This window comes from Alligator mississippiensis, chromosome 6, assembly GCF_030867095.1.
Source record: "Alligator mississippiensis isolate rAllMis1 chromosome 6, rAllMis1, whole genome shotgun sequence".
Lineage (NCBI taxonomy): Eukaryota > Metazoa > Chordata > Crocodylia > Alligatoridae > Alligator > Alligator mississippiensis.
Genome location: NC_081829.1, coordinates 4,894,257 through 4,908,977, shown reverse-complemented (window position 1 = coordinate 4,908,977; position 14,721 = coordinate 4,894,257). Strand labels below are relative to the sequence as shown.

At 49.9% G+C, this 14,721-nt stretch overlaps 1 protein-coding gene across 13 annotated transcripts in view; it reads left to right on the top strand.

Moving 5' to 3' along the window:
- MACF1 (microtubule actin crosslinking factor 1) overlaps positions 1-14,721 on the top strand; it is a 222,488-nt gene that overhangs the window by 200,310 nt on the left and 7,457 nt on the right. For 7 of the 13 annotated variants that reach the window (XM_059729557.1, XM_059729552.1, XM_019498823.2 and 4 more), the window contains 12 exons: positions 158-352; positions 1,340-1,468; positions 1,834-1,977; positions 2,290-2,478; positions 2,887-3,004; positions 3,921-4,084; positions 4,223-4,276; positions 5,473-5,635; positions 6,025-6,179; positions 6,456-6,530; positions 7,619-7,636; positions 10,573-10,690. In XM_059729557.1, the coding sequence (XP_059585540.1) occupies positions 158-352; positions 1,340-1,468; positions 1,834-1,977; positions 2,290-2,478; positions 2,887-3,004; positions 3,921-4,084; positions 4,223-4,276; positions 5,473-5,635; positions 6,025-6,179; positions 6,456-6,530; positions 7,619-7,636; positions 10,573-10,690 (1,522 nt within the window). The remainder of the gene's footprint in view (positions 1-157; positions 353-1,339; positions 1,469-1,833; positions 1,978-2,289; positions 2,479-2,886; positions 3,005-3,920; positions 4,085-4,222; positions 4,277-5,472; positions 5,636-6,024; positions 6,180-6,455; positions 6,531-7,618; positions 7,637-10,572; positions 10,691-14,721) is intronic. The other 6 variants (XM_019498838.2, XM_059729551.1, XM_019498833.2 and 3 more) reach the window with 3 other exon arrangements.

The window sequence follows — 14,721 nt, the reverse complement described above, 5'->3', positions numbered from 1 at the left end:
TTCATTCCAGAAAGCAAACCACTGATTCAGCTGTTTAAACCCCTTGTTATCAGGCTTGAACTGCTTCCAGATCTGTGCTGCTCCTTCCTTCTAGACTCACGAGTCAACTCCTCAGCAGGGGGAGCTGTGCTTGGACTGTTCTCTCTTTCTTTGGCAGGTTTTCCAGAAGGAATTGGGGAAGCGCACGGGCACCGTCCAGGTACTTAAGCGCTCGGGGCGGGAGCTCATTGAGAACAGCCGGGATGACACCACTTGGGTGAAGGTGCAGCTGCAGGAGCTGAGCAATCGCTGGGACACAGTGTGCAAGCTGTCTGTGTCGAAACAAACCCGGTTGGAGCAGGCCTTGAAGCAGGTGAGCAGGATTCTCCCCTGTTCCCTCATGTTTCCAGGGCTTCCTGTGGGCTTGTGAACCTATACAAATGAATGGTGAAGTTGTAGCCATAATGAAGCTGGGGTTTTGTTCTGCAGCTCCTTGCGAACATTCATTGTCTCCTTTGTGGGTGTCTGGGATGCTTCCTTCCTGCGCCAGGTGGAGGGCTGTGACCAGGGTCCCTGCTTAACCCTCTGGACATCTCAATTCATTTCCCAACTCTGACGCTGACAGTCTTGGGAATCTCGGGGGAATCACTTAATCTCCCTGTTTCCCTCTTCCCCATTTGTTCCCACTTCTCAGGCAGTGTTGGGAGGATAAGGCAACAGCTGGAGGCTCATACATGGTAGAGTGCCACAGTCCGTGAATATATCGCAGTAGATCGTTTCACTGACAATGCAAAGAGAGTGAAGTGTTTAAATCTGATGGTACAACAGACAACAGTCAGGGCAGTTTAGGGACTTGCAGGTCTTGGTGTTTCAACAGAGAGTAAGAAGAATTACAGTCTTGATTGGAGAAGCAGAGAGAGAGTGGGCCTCAGTGATGCCCAGGATATGCCAGTTTGGACAGGGTAGTACAGCACTGTGGAGGATGGTATAAATTGTGATCCCTCATTCAAGAAGAGACCTAAATATAAAGCTAGAACAGGCAAACAGGGCTTGAGCTGCTGTATTGATCCAAAGAAGCTGCCAGCACTCCCAGCATGAGCAGAGGGGGGTGATGCTCTTTAAGCAGGAGTTTGCTTTTTCAGTGCCGTTAATATACAGAGTGGGGAATAAGCTACTTGGATACTTCCTTCACAGACCATAATGCAAACACAGAGCAAAAGACAGACTTTGCCTTCCTCTGCTCCCCTTAGACATACATCAGCGCTTCTAGAGCAGCGGATAGAGCACCCGGCTACATCCGTGTCCTACTGACCACGTCTTCACTGCTGGAGGGGGGTTAACATATTCGGTGTCATTGCAGGCTGAGGAATTCCGGGCCGCAGTGCACATGCTGCTGGAATGGCTGTCTGAGGCCGAACAGACCCTCCGCTTCAGGGGGGCGCTGCCCGACGACGCCGAGGCACTGCAGTCGCTCATTGACATACATAAGGTAAATGAGTCTGCTCGGGAGCCTGCGCCGCCCTGAATGATAAGATGCTTCCCAGGAACAAAGGGCAGCAAAAGAGCCCCTTGCTGTGAAGAAGCTGCAGGGGAGGCTCTTTAGCAAGAGTTTTCAGAAATAATCGATGGGAAGCACATTAAATAGTGGTCTCCTGGGTTGGGAAACTGGATTGGCCTGGCTTGTAATACAAGGTGCCAGTCGGTAAGGGAAATTACCTGGGATGCAACAACGCTTCAGGGCAAATAGCCGTACCATAGACCTCCGCGAGGTTTAAATGGAGAGCTTCAAAGCTGAGGGCTAAGGGGCTGGAGTTTGGCTGCGGGTTCTCACCCCAAGGGAACCCTGTCCTTCAGGAGTTCATGAAGAAAGTGGAGGAGAAACGAACAGATGTGAACGCGGCCGTGGGCATGGGGGAAGTCATTCTGGCTGCCTGCCACCCGGACTGCATCACCACCATTAAACACTGGATCACAATCATCCGAGCCCGGTTCGAGGAGGTGAGTCACGGAGGGCCTGGGGTATGTGGGTGGAGAGGGAGGGGCCCTCTGGCCATTGTTGGGAAACAGGGCCAGGGCCAGAATTAGTGTGCAGCGTCATCTTGGAAGCAGCAAGTTTTGTTAACCTAAAATAAAAAATGTCCTAGTCCTGTCTGCTTCGGTGAGCTCTCATGAGACACCAGACATCAGCCATTGGCCCAGGATGGGGGTGGATGCCCTGTCCCAAGGGCACCCAGCTTCGCTTCTCTCTAGGGGAGACTGTAGCAAAGAATGTCCCTTTGCTTTCCCTTGTCACGTTGGCGTTCCTGTTAGGTCCTCACGTGGGCGAAGCAGCACCAGCAGAGGCTTGAGTCTGCACTGTCAGAGCTGGTAGCCAACGCTGAACTCCTGGAGGAGCTCCTGGCCTGGATTCAGTGGGCCGAGACCACGTTGATCCAGCGGGACCAGGAACCCGTGCCGCAGAATATCGAGCAGGTCAAAGCCCTCATCTCTGAGCACCAGGTAACGCCTTCTCTGCTATCTGCTTGCTTTCTTCCTTGCCTTGCTGCTGGGGTGTGGATTGAGTGTGTGACAGGGGTTGACACAGTTTGATGTGGTATAACCACCCCTGCTCTTCTGAGGAGGAGAATTTACTTTTATGATCCCATATAAACCACGTCAGTCATCTGGACTTGTTGCTCGCAAGCCAGGCGAGGAACTGTTCCACCCAGCCCAGGAAGCAGAACATCGGGACAGGATATCAGAGCCGTGGCTGTAGAATAGCTTTCCCACAAAGCCACATGGCGAGTATACCCAAATGCAGGCTGTGGTCTGGGAGTTTCTAGGCAAGGATCTAGAGGGACAACAGCCTTGGGTAGAGGAAATTATGGGAAACGTTACAAGTCTTCTCTCCCTTTTGCCATTCAACAGCTGTTTATGGAGGAGATGACGCGAAAACAGCCTGATGTGGACCGGGTCACCAAGACCTATAAGAGGAAAGCCACTGAGCCGACCCACGGACCTTTCATTGACAAATCCCGTAGCAACAGTATGTTCGCAACTTATTGTTCTTTACATCCTGCCCTGGAATGAATTCTGAGATTTGGGGGCCTGGGGGGAGGACTGCAGAGAAAACCTAATTAGGCTGGCTCCGATTCTCAATTAGAAATGCACCTTGCTTTGACAGCCACCTGCAAACAGGGCTGACAATTGCCAGGGGAATTGCAGAGAAAACAGGGATGGTATTTGTATTAGTAGAAGACATATGCCAAAAACCTTATTATGCTCTGCCTTTCCATCATTCAAAGACTCCTACGGGCTCTGGTTGGGTTCACTTCAGTTTCCGCATACTTCCAAACTGCTGGGAAGGTCACGCAACATTTGACTTCGTGATTCGCAGTCAGGGTGCCACATCCCCCAGGGGTGCTGTGAGATCCTTTTCAAGGTGCTGTGCAATATTGGCACGTTTAAGTGTGCAAACAGCTACACATGATTCACAAGATAAACCCAGCAATTTCAAATAGGAGTTCAGTGCATTAAATGCATTCTGCTTTTTGTGGGCTTTCTGAGCTCTTTGCAGCAGAAGAATAGCTCTGTTATTTTTCTGTAGTCAGAAAATAAGTGTAAGCTAAGAGCTGGCATTTTCTGTGGGAAGCCTTAAGGCTAAAAAACATGGAGAACCACCGCTTGTTCTAGTTGATCTAGGATGCTGTTTTCTTCATGTGCGATTCTGGGAGCAGACAGGTCAGGTTAAATCTAATGGAGGGGGGAAACTGGAAAAATGTGGGTCCCGGGGACAGACTGCAGAGATATCAGGCAACATTTCCCAGTCCCATATTTTCCTTTTAAAAACTGATAGCAAAGGATGCTGGGACATTTCTTTAACAAAAAGGAGGGTGTCTCTTTTTTCCCCTGGACTTTCCAACCCCCCCATTATCCCCAGTGGCGTGTGTTTCTCTCTGCAGGGAAGTCCTTGAGCCAGACAGCGCCTCCCACCATGCCCATCATCTCCCAGTCGGAAACAAAGAACCCACGGATTAACCAGCTCTCCGCGCGCTGGCAGCAGGTGTGGCTGCTGGCCCTGGAGCGGCAGCGCAGACTCAATGATGCTCTCGATAGACTGGAGGAGGTAACGGCCGTGCAGGGGAGAGGGTTGCAAGGAGGGGGTGGGAGCGGAGAGGGAACTGCCTCGTCGCTGCACTACCAGGAAAGGTGGGGAGAGCACGTCGCACTAACGCCAATTGAAACCGCCTTGTGTGTATCGCAGGTCGCCACCAGTACGTTCCTAAAAGTGCCCACGAGAAAACCCTCTGCTAAAATAGTAAGGCCTCCTGGAAGCCTCCTGTCCTTGTCGCGGCAGGTTAACCTGCCTGCTTTGCGCTGTGGGAGTCGATCCCTCTGTAGCTAATGAAAGCCAGCCCTGCTTTGATGTAGTTATAATCCGTTTAACAATGACAGTACTGCTGTGTATATCTATATATCTTTTTTTTTCAGAAACCTCTAATGTCATTTTTGTTTTTGTTTATGCTTAACAAAGCAGCTATGCCCAGAAGTGAGTGCTTTTGTTTTTTGTGGCTTTTCCTGTAGGTCAGTTCCATTGATGCGTTTGAATGTTTTCCTTTGTTACTTTGAACTCCGAGCGTTTTTTGGGGTTTTTTTAAAACTGAAAACACTAACAAGCTGTTGCTTTGGGTCGCTCTGAGCCCCTTGAGGCTGACAGAGGTCTGAGGCATCTCCTAAATTCGCAGGCCTCAGCTGGGTTAAACAGGCAATCGTCTTGTGAATGGTGATTTGCATCAAGGGTTGTCTCTCGGTGCCGCCATTCCAGAGACCTGAGCCTCAGAGAGTCCTTGGGGCTCACTGTGCAAGTTAGGGAAGTGGCGATGGATCATAGAGGTGCTTGGGTGAGGAGAACGAAGGTTGCCTTGGCTGCATAGCCTGTTGGTCGATTCACCAAGCAACGTTATGATCCATCTCCAAGGAGGGGCCACTTTCCTTTCTGGACAAACACAAAAGAGCTCTGTTTGCAGCTGCTCTGTTCTCGGCAAGGTAAAACTACCAGGCATCCAGAGAGGGGAAGGAACAGGAGCCCTGAAAACAAAGGATCAGGGACATCGTTAGGACAGTCGGGGGCAAAGAGAGCTATCTTCTTTGATGCGTGCAAAGAGGCTATTTGTGTGTGTCTGTCTGCAAGCCTATCCTCTATCTGCATACATGTGCGTGAAACAAGCGTGGAGAACACGTGACTTTCTCGTGTCTATGACTGTGATGTATGCTTCACATGGTGGCTGTCAGAAACCGTGTGTCCTGTTCTGTTATGAAAAGTCGGGGTCATGGCCACGTCCTGAAGAGGAGTGTCCCCGCTCTGCCTTTTTGCAGAGCGTTGCTTTCAAGAGGTGCGTGGCAGTCAGGCCTCTGGAAGCACTGTCCATTCATGGCTGAAAGCTTAACGTGTATAGAGCAGGGAGAAGGTTCTGCCAGTCCTTCCAGCTCAGACTCGAAATGGTTTCCTTCCAGTTGAAGGAGTTTGCTAACTTTGACTTCGATGTCTGGAGAAAGAAATACATGCGCTGGATGAACCACAAGAAATCCCGGGTGATGGACTTCTTCCGGCGCATTGACAAAGACCAGGATGGAAAGATCACCCGGCAGGAATTCATCGATGGAATCCTTGCTTCCAGTAAGTCTTTATCCATCTTAGCTCGCTTGCCACAAGGCACAGTAAACCCCATATTAGAAAAATCTCATTAAGTGCCACCACATATGAGGGGCGTTTAGTATCTCTCAGGGACAGAGAGCTGTGAAGTGATGGCATAGCAACCTACCGTGGGTGTTAGCTGTCATTGCCTCATGCTATCTTTGCTTCTCATTACTTGTGGCCTCAAAATCAGCATGGTACTTTGCAGCATGGTTCCTCTCCTGTGATGACTGTTTTGATGGAGGCTACACATCAGGAAGAATGTGTGATGCAGGGCAGAGCACGTGTGCTGTTTCCACCAAATTGTGGGAAGAGAGACAAGGACTTAACTATTTCTAATTGCACCTCCGTGTTTCTTGTTTCTGTTCCAGAATTTCCCACCACAAAGCTGGAGATGACGGCAGTGGCTGACATCTTTGACCGCGATGGGGATGGCTATATTGATTACTACGAGTTTGTGGCTGCTCTCCATCCTAACAAAGATGCTTACCGACCCACCACAGATGCAGACAAAATTGAAGATGAGGTAAAGGAGTGAGAGAGTGCAGACAGGTTTTTAATAACATCTCAAGTACATGTCCAAAGAGCAGGCAGAAAGCTGCCTTATGAGCACCCGGAGAATCCTAGCGGCACCGATCCAAGATCAGGAGTCAAATATTTCAGACCTTTTTAGAGTGAAGCTGGTTATGAGCCACGTTCATTCCAAGTACTGCTTTATGCCTATAACTGGTGATAGTCAGCATATCCCTTGCAAGAGAGACAGTTGCTAGTTTCTCACCTTTCTCTTTCTGGTTTATAACAGGTCACAAGGCAGGTGGCCCAGTGCAAGTGTGCAAAGAGGTTTCAGGTGGAGCAGATTGGAGAGAACAAGTATCGGGTAAGGGCGACAATGCTGCATTTTCCACAACAGCACAAATGTGCCTGGTTTCTAGGCTGTGTCTGATCAGAGCAGAGAGGGGAGTTAGCATTTCTTTCCTGCCTGGATGAAGCCAGCTAGCTGGTTCTTGCGTTAGTGAGTCTCCATTGTTTTGAACGGTTGAATCAAGACTCTCATTGATGCCAGTTCCTTGCCTTCAAAAATGCTGAATGTAGATACTGGGTATCCAAAAGCCTGAGCCATGTGCTTTGCTTGCCTAATTCTGTGTTCCCTGAGTTGCTGTGACAGTCTTAACTCTTGGCACCAGAGGTTTTGGGGCAAACTGCAGCAGTGTCCCATTAATGGAGCCCCTGGCTAAGTGGGTCGTATTCACCGCTGCATGGGGACATCTGCAGACAGTTCCCGTGTCGTGAGAATGTAGTGGAGACAACAGTCATAGATGCCCCGTGGTAATTTGCCCTCTTTTGTAAAAGACAGCAGAGGCGATTAAGCAGGCCCATCTGGTGCGTTAAGGCTTGGTTGTGCCTAATTACAGAAGTGCAAGGACAATACGGATGTGGCACTGTTCCAAAGGAGCTGGACCTATTCACCATGAGACTGGCTGTATTTGCCATAGGCAGAAACAGCCGGGAAGTTTCCTTGTATTTGAAGGTAGCTTGCACCCACGGTTTTTATGGCCCACTTCTAAGAGGGGATAAGAATCGTCCTGCGTTTCGCATTTGTTTCAAATCGTTCCCTGGTTCAGACTTCTGAAAGGGACTCCCAGCGTATCACTGTGGTGCTCTGCCTTCCTTTAAGGGTTAGGCCTTTGGAGCTAAAATTAAAGGAGTTAAAGCACCTTGAGGTACCTTCCATCCTCTTTCACTCATCTGTGAATTTGGCTGTGAAGAGTCACAGCCGGTACTTAGGGAACAGCAAAAGGTGGGTCGTGATATCAGATAACGTGATGCGTGCAGGTCTGGAACTGCCTGTGGTTAAAGTTTCGTGAGTATTACGTTTGTTAATCCTATAAATGTTCTCTTGTTTTTCTCCCTTCTCTCTTCTCTCCCTCTTGATGCTTCCCCCACCCACATTCTTTCTCTACATAGTTCTTCCTCGGCAATCAGGTACAGTGTGCCTTTTGATGCTGTCTCTCCATTCTTCTTGATAAACATGGCTTGTGTGCGTCTGCAACCCCAGTCCCTCCTTCATTGCTGTGAGAGGACGTGATCCATTGAGTGCTGTGTTAGAGAGCTTGGTACGCTCAGCAGAGCCTGGTATACAGCGGGGTGTTTGGCTGAGAACAGGGGGCCAAATTACGTAGAGTCCAGTTGAAAATCTGCAGTCGACAAAATGCAGCATGTCTCTCCACGTGGCTTCTCTCCCTGATGCCCCAGTGGCATTGGAGACTATGGCAACATTCCTGGAAGAGGAAAGAAAAAAGTCCCATGCCCTCATACCAGGAGCTGGGGGTGCCCAGTACTGCGGTTGATGCTACCTCTCTCTTTCGAGAGGGAAATCATTATGCCCCTTACTAAAATAAAGGGGCTGAAACCTTCTGTAAATGGACTGTATACCAGGATCTGGATGGGTTGAATATATTGCAGTCACCATGGAATGAGAATGCTGAATCCACTTGGTTAATCACTGGGGTAACTATAACTAAACCCTCATCACTGCTACTTGGAGCAAGTAACTCATTACTGGAACAAAGCTCATTTAAAAAAAAATGTGCATGTATTTGCTATTCCATTCTGGCGTGAGATAGGCACTGCTGTGTCTGAAGGCTGACTAGCACAGGAGAGCTCCAGTGTTATGTGAGGGGGGTGACGTTTTGTTAAAAGCTGCCTTTGGACAGGGAAGGGAGTTTTTAAGTGGTGGATGCTAAATCTAGAAGAGAATCTGAATGTCTCACGTGGAAGAAAGGCTAGAATCTAGCTCCCTTTGTTTTAGACATGCGGCTAGAGATAAATCCATCAAGCTGTGACTTAGCTGTGAGGCTCCTATCAAAGACTCTCTCCTTTTTATGGTAGACATTTTAATTCAATGTGGCAAACCTGGATTAAACGAGATATGCTGCCGGTGTTTGGAAGATGGAGAACTAGATGCTCCATCATGCTGTGGTAATGCCAAAGAGCAGGTCAGTCCGGAGCAGGGTTTTCCGAGCATGGGGAGATGCCCTGTAGGTTTGAAGGTAACAGGTGTTCGTAGCCAACGGAGTCCTCTCCTTCAGGGAGCCTGGGGACCCTCTTGTGATTCTAGCTGGTTGGTGCAGCACAGGTGCAGGGAAAGGACTGTCCCAGGGAAAGTGTGTGACCCACTGCCCCAGGGGCACCCAGGCACTGCTGAAGTGTCCCTTGGAAACTTTTGAAACTGAAACCTGTCATCTCCAAAGCCAGGCAGCCTCCTGTCCTGCCGGCTTATTGTGGGGTCCTAGGGTATGTCCAGGCCAGAGGTGAGCATGGGTGCTCTAAGTTTGCCTAGGTGTGTCTTAGTGCAGTCCATATCAGCATCCCTGAACTAACTCCTGACTAGCTAGCGCAGGTCCTGCGGAGCTCCGTGTGGGCCAGCGGCCTGTGTATATACGCAGGCAGGCTTTGCAGCTGTGCTGCGCTAGAGACGGTGCTGGTAGTGCCTGCACTAGCTGGTTTAAAACTAGTTTGGGCAAGCCTCTGCGAACTACCAGAAAGTCAGACCTTCAGCTGAGGAGTGCCACGAGGAGCAATCCCTTATGAAAGACTGCTGCCTGCAGCTACGGGCTGAACAAGAACCCTTAGAGGGAAGGATGCCCGTGGCCCAGGTGCCGTGCTGCCTCTGGTTGCCTCTCCTTGCAGAAATCGGGCAAAGTGTGTTGTGAACACCCCCGTATTTCTCACCTCCTCTCAGTTGCCTCCTCACAGTTTTACTCCGTGTGTAATATTAGATGCATGGAGTAGTTCTGCCCAAGTTCCCCTTCTTACTCCTTGTTTTCTTATATCTGCGCTTGGTTTCCTGGGATTTTTAACCCCTTACTTGCAAGGGAAAATAAAGCTACCACTTTTGTAATCCTGTGAGGTCACAAGGTGCCTTGTCTTTCCAAGGGGATCAATCCCACCCCCTCCATTTTACCTGAGATCATAAGCTCTTATGGCTTGGCAGTCTCTCTGTAGCTCATTGTTATACCCTTCTGTGGTAGGCTTTGGGCTCTTCCCAAAGGAAGTCATGCCTCACAGTGTAACAGCAAATGCTTAGGAGAGAGGGCTCTGCAGAGAGGCATATGTGTGATAGGGGACGTCTGGTTTTGGTGACAGGCCTGGAGCTCAGGGTGATGGCATTTTGATTTGGGGCACGGGGGACAATGGTCTGAAATCACATAAGCGCTTACGAGCATCTTACTCACTAATGCACCTTCTCATACTTGCAGCAGAGATCTCTGTTCTAGATTCACTGCGCACGTCTTCACTGGGGATGCACTGGGGACCATTCCTGCTGGGGTAGCTTTCTTGCGGAGGCTCGGTGAAGTAATTGGGTGCCAGACTTAATCAGAGGCTTCCCTCTCTGCGGGGACGCGGCATTGCTGGCATTTCCTGTACCAGCCTTCAGTGACGCGCACATTGTGATCATCTGCCCTGTTCCAATGCCAACAGCATCAGGAATGTCAGTGTGTTCAGCCTCTTCACTTTCTCCACAGAGCGAAAGGCAGAGCAAAGCCTTGTTCTCCTTAATAAAAACTCACTGAAGAACAAAACTCCAGGCTCCAGTTTGCTGCCTGCCTGTTCTCTGATCCACAGCTGGATTTTGGTGCCCTTCTGGCATTAGCCTTGGAGAATGTTGCTGCTTACATTGCCCTGTGGCTCTGTAGAAGGAAAATCCCCATAAATTGACTCCCAGGGGGATTTCTCCCCAAGTAACATGTAACTTCATACATTTTGGAGGAGCCCTACAATAGCAGTAACTTGAAAACTGTTGAGGGCTGCAGACAGGGACTGTAACGTACGCCTAATCCTGATGCAGTCCGTGCTGGAAAGGAGCGGTGGCTCAGTCAAATCCCCGTGTCCTGAACTGTTTCTCTGTTGTTCTGCAGTTTGGTGATTCCCAGCAGCTGCGGCTGGTTCGTATTCTGCGCAGTACTGTCATGGTTCGAGTCGGTGGCGGATGGATGGCCTTGGATGAGTTTTTAGTGAAAAATGACCCTTGCAGAGGTAAGAAGATGCCTGGGGAGAGAGGGCGGGCTTTGATGAGAGTGTTGGGGGTGGGGAGGGGTCGGTAAAAATGTCTTCCAAAGTTTTCCCGTCTCTTGCTGTGAGTTTATGCGATTACTGGAAACCTGTCATAGCCATCATAACTAGGAGGCTGCCAGCTGTCGTTAGCTGAAGATGACTCCTCAGTTGGGTTGCACAGGTGGAGGTGGGATGTGGAGAAATCAAGGTTTGAAAAATAAATAAGATGAAACTTTTCAGTGCTGCCACATTTTGGACTCTCATCATGGCTCGGAACGGACGCTGCTTGGTTGTTTGCTGAGGGCCCCAGCCCTTGGAGTCATGGGGATATGTGAGGAGCTCAGCTTTCAGTTAAAAAAAAAAAAAGAAAAATGTAAAAAACCAGGAAAGTTTGTATGTAGTCCTTATGTTTGTGGGGAAGGGTTTTAAACCCATGCCTGTAAGTGCATCCTTAATGTTCATACCCAGAAAGCAAAGACCAAAGAACCCACAAGGCCTTGTGTCTGTGAAATCACTTGATTGGGGAGGAATCTGACTCAACAGCTTTTGAGTGTGTAGGGTTCGCAGACAGCATTTGGCGTCTCAGTGGGCAAAACCACGTCTCAGGCAGCAAGGACTGGAAATGAGTTCCAGCAACTAAAAAGACTGCAGTAAATAAAAAAAAAAAAAAAAGCTTATTTTCTTAAAAATGGCTTTTTTGTAATACAGATTGGTTCAGAGCACTGACTCCACACATAGAAATGCTTTGTTTTTGCCACCCTGCGCTGTGTTATACTGTGGATCCTCAAGACGTGTCTGCAGTGAGGTGTCTACCAATGCGGTGCTTATCCTTCTGGTCTTGTAAAACCTCCTTTCCACGTGTTTGTGACGGCTGAAAGCCACTGTCTTACGTGGCTTTCCCTTCAGGTCAATGTTGTATGTCAGCATTAGCAGAACTTCAGCCTTCATGGACTTGTGTAGCATGAATTTGGGTTTTAATACCCAGCATTTACCAACGTTGCAGTAACAAGCCCCGTGTTGCATAGACGAATGGCCCCCTGGTTAGGGACGGCTAATCCCAGTGGGTCCCACTCCATACCAATGGGGCCAGAACCAAGCAAGCGAAGTGAGTCGCAGTGACTGGCCAGAAGGAGCATCATGGAGGGAGGGCCTGGTGGGTGTGCGTGGTTGTGGAGGTGATGGTGCTGTTCCCAGAAGCCCTGCTCGTGAAGCCAGTCCCATAGTTGCAGGTGATTTTGCTTTCCTCCCTCTGTCCTCCGCAGGCCGGCGCTGCACGGGGGTGGAAAGCCGCCTTCTTGCCCAGCTTTCATGACCAGTCTTTGCCTTTGCCTGCTCTCTGTGTGTTTCCTTGTCTGTGTATTTCTCTTTATTCCAGTTCACCACCCTGGAAGTAAGATAAAGCGCTCTGACTCCAGCTCCTCGATTGCCAGTCAGTCTCCGATAGGTTGGCCTTTTTCTGCTTTGCCACTTTGCCCAGCAGCCCTCTCCTGCCGTCGAGAATGGCTTTGCTTTCTGCCCAGTCTCAACCTCCACCCCTGTGCCCCCACTTCCCCCCCACCTGCCACCTGCTGCCTCTGGGAACGCTGTGGCAAGGCGGGGCTGCAGCTTTCATGACAGCTGGTGCTGTGGTTTGTTTGAATGTCTTCAGCCCTTATGGCTTGGTGGGTCTTGTATGGGGCTGACGATCGCACCCGCCACATAGCGTGCTGTGATAGGGAGGTATGAGCTCAGCTTCGGATCCAGAAGTCTTTGCTCTCTTGATCTGAGGTGCTGAAGTGGATCTCCATCACCATAGTATCTGGGTGATGCACCTTCATCCTCATGCTGTAGCTGCGCTTGGTTGTGGAGTGGGGGGGGACTTTATTTGCAGTTCAAAGATACAGACATAAGGCCAAGAGTGACCAAGTGACTTGCCCACTTGGTCATTTGGGGAATCTGTGTTAGAGCAAAGTGAACCCCCAGATCTTCCCAGACCCAGGTCAGTCTCTGGCCAGGAAAGTGTCCTCATCTCCTACTCCCTTACCTAGCTCAGGCCCAGGAATTTGGTTTCAGGAGAGAGTTGATTCTAGTAGAAACATTTGAAGATAAAGTCAGGAACTTCCTTTTCTTTTCCGCCTACAGAAGTGACTAGAGAGTTCGGAGCAGTGGTTTGTCTCGAGTTTCAGAAATGTCTGTATTTGAAATGTCTCCTGGGTGGATTGTAATGCTTGTCCTTGGATCCTGTTAACTTCCCGGTCCCTTCCTGTAATGCCTGGTAAAGCAAGTCCATTTGTGTTTGAGGTGTGATCTTCAATTGTTTGGGATGGAGACAATGAGCCCAATTCCCTCAGTTTGCAAATGTTTCCATTTATAAAATGTGCAGAGGAGAAGTTTCCTGACAAGGTCTTGCCTGTTGCTCCTCCCTGATGGTTTCTAGAAAGACCGCCCTCCATAGCACATGACGGTGAAGCACTTGGGCTGCTCCATTGGTTTTTTGTCTTCTGGAGTGTGGGTGTCCTGGGATGCATAGCTAGACCTTGCATCATGCTGCCTGCCAGCAGCAGGGCACTGTGGTGCTCTCATCCCCCCTGTCATTCCCCTAGCACTGGGTAGGATTACTTTTACAGGCTCCGTTGCAGCTGTGGGTTGAGAAGTGTTGGAGCCAGGTGTTCTTGCAGATCCCTTTGGACAAGTGCCTGCCTGGGAAAGCAGAAGGCAGGCCATGATGCTCCTGTGTTGCAGTAGGAGTTTTGGAAACACTTCATGCCTGTGTGTGTAGTGTTTGCAGGCCATGCTAGGGGGCAATAAATTCCCCTTCAAGACAGGCACCAGACTGTATAGCTGTTCAGCCAGGTCTTTATAGGGGGGGATGTGAGTAAACTATAGGCTTTTTCTTCTCCTTGTGCTCTTTGCCCCTGGCCGTTGCATCGTGTTGGTGTTCTGTGATGCAAGTGGAGGGTGCCTCCATGTCTGCTAAAGGATCTCCCCTGCTTTGTTTCCTGTTTCGTGCTTTCAGATGTCACAGCCAATGTTTGATGTCTGTGGAGCAGCATGGGAAGCCACATCAAAAGAAAGTAAGCCAGGCCCAGCTTTCAGTGCAGTAAGGCAGCACAGGGAAAGCCCTGGGGCCCTTGGTGCTGTGTATAGTGTAGCTAAGACTAGGGCAGTGTCCATTCCACTGTGCGCTGCCTGTGCAGCTCCATGCGTGCTGGCTTTAAAAAGATGGCAACAAGATGGAAGGAAAAGAGAAGCAGAGAACGTGGGAAGGGAAGAAGCACAATCCTGTGGCTTCCCTCGAGAGCTGTCTAGCTGAGGGTGGGAGCAGCCAGGTATGTTGGAGGTAAACGTAGCAGAGAATCGGCTAGGGGACAGCAGCCAGGAAGAGCCGTGTAAAGGAACGTGCGAAACGCCCACGGTCCCCGGCACTAGAACACGCCGTTCTCTCTTGGGGAGACGGAGACTGATGCGTGGTGTGGAGCCAAGGGCTTCGCCAGGGACTGCTTCTAGCCCACGCTGGTTGGAGGCAGAGTGAAGGCAACACAAGGACCCCACTCACAGGGAGACCAAAGGGAATGTATAGCAAAGTTGGTGGGAGCTCCAGCCTGGCCCCACCCGGGGGGAAGGGAAAACCCCAGAGGTATTGCAAGAATTGCTGCTCTCTGCAGTCCACAGCTGATTGTCAAGAGGTCCGGTCGAACCAATGTCCATCTGTCCCTCCACCTCCCTGCAGGGTCTTTGAGATATTTATTGCTTTGAGTCTGTCTTGGGAAGTTGATGCTTAATTGTTCTTTGCTTCTGGTGTCCGAGGGATGGTTGCTGAACTCAGCATGATTTACCAGCCGTGCTGCTTGCCTGTTTTAACCTCTGGGATTATTAGCACACCTCTGCTCTTTGCCCTGTCCTGTAAATGCTTTGCAGCCACCACTTGTGAGTGCGGACACCCAGGATTCCCTCCACACACCGCTTCAACTCCACAATCGCTTCTCTGGCTTCCTGGTTTGTAAAGCATTGAATCCAAAATAACTCCTTTGTCC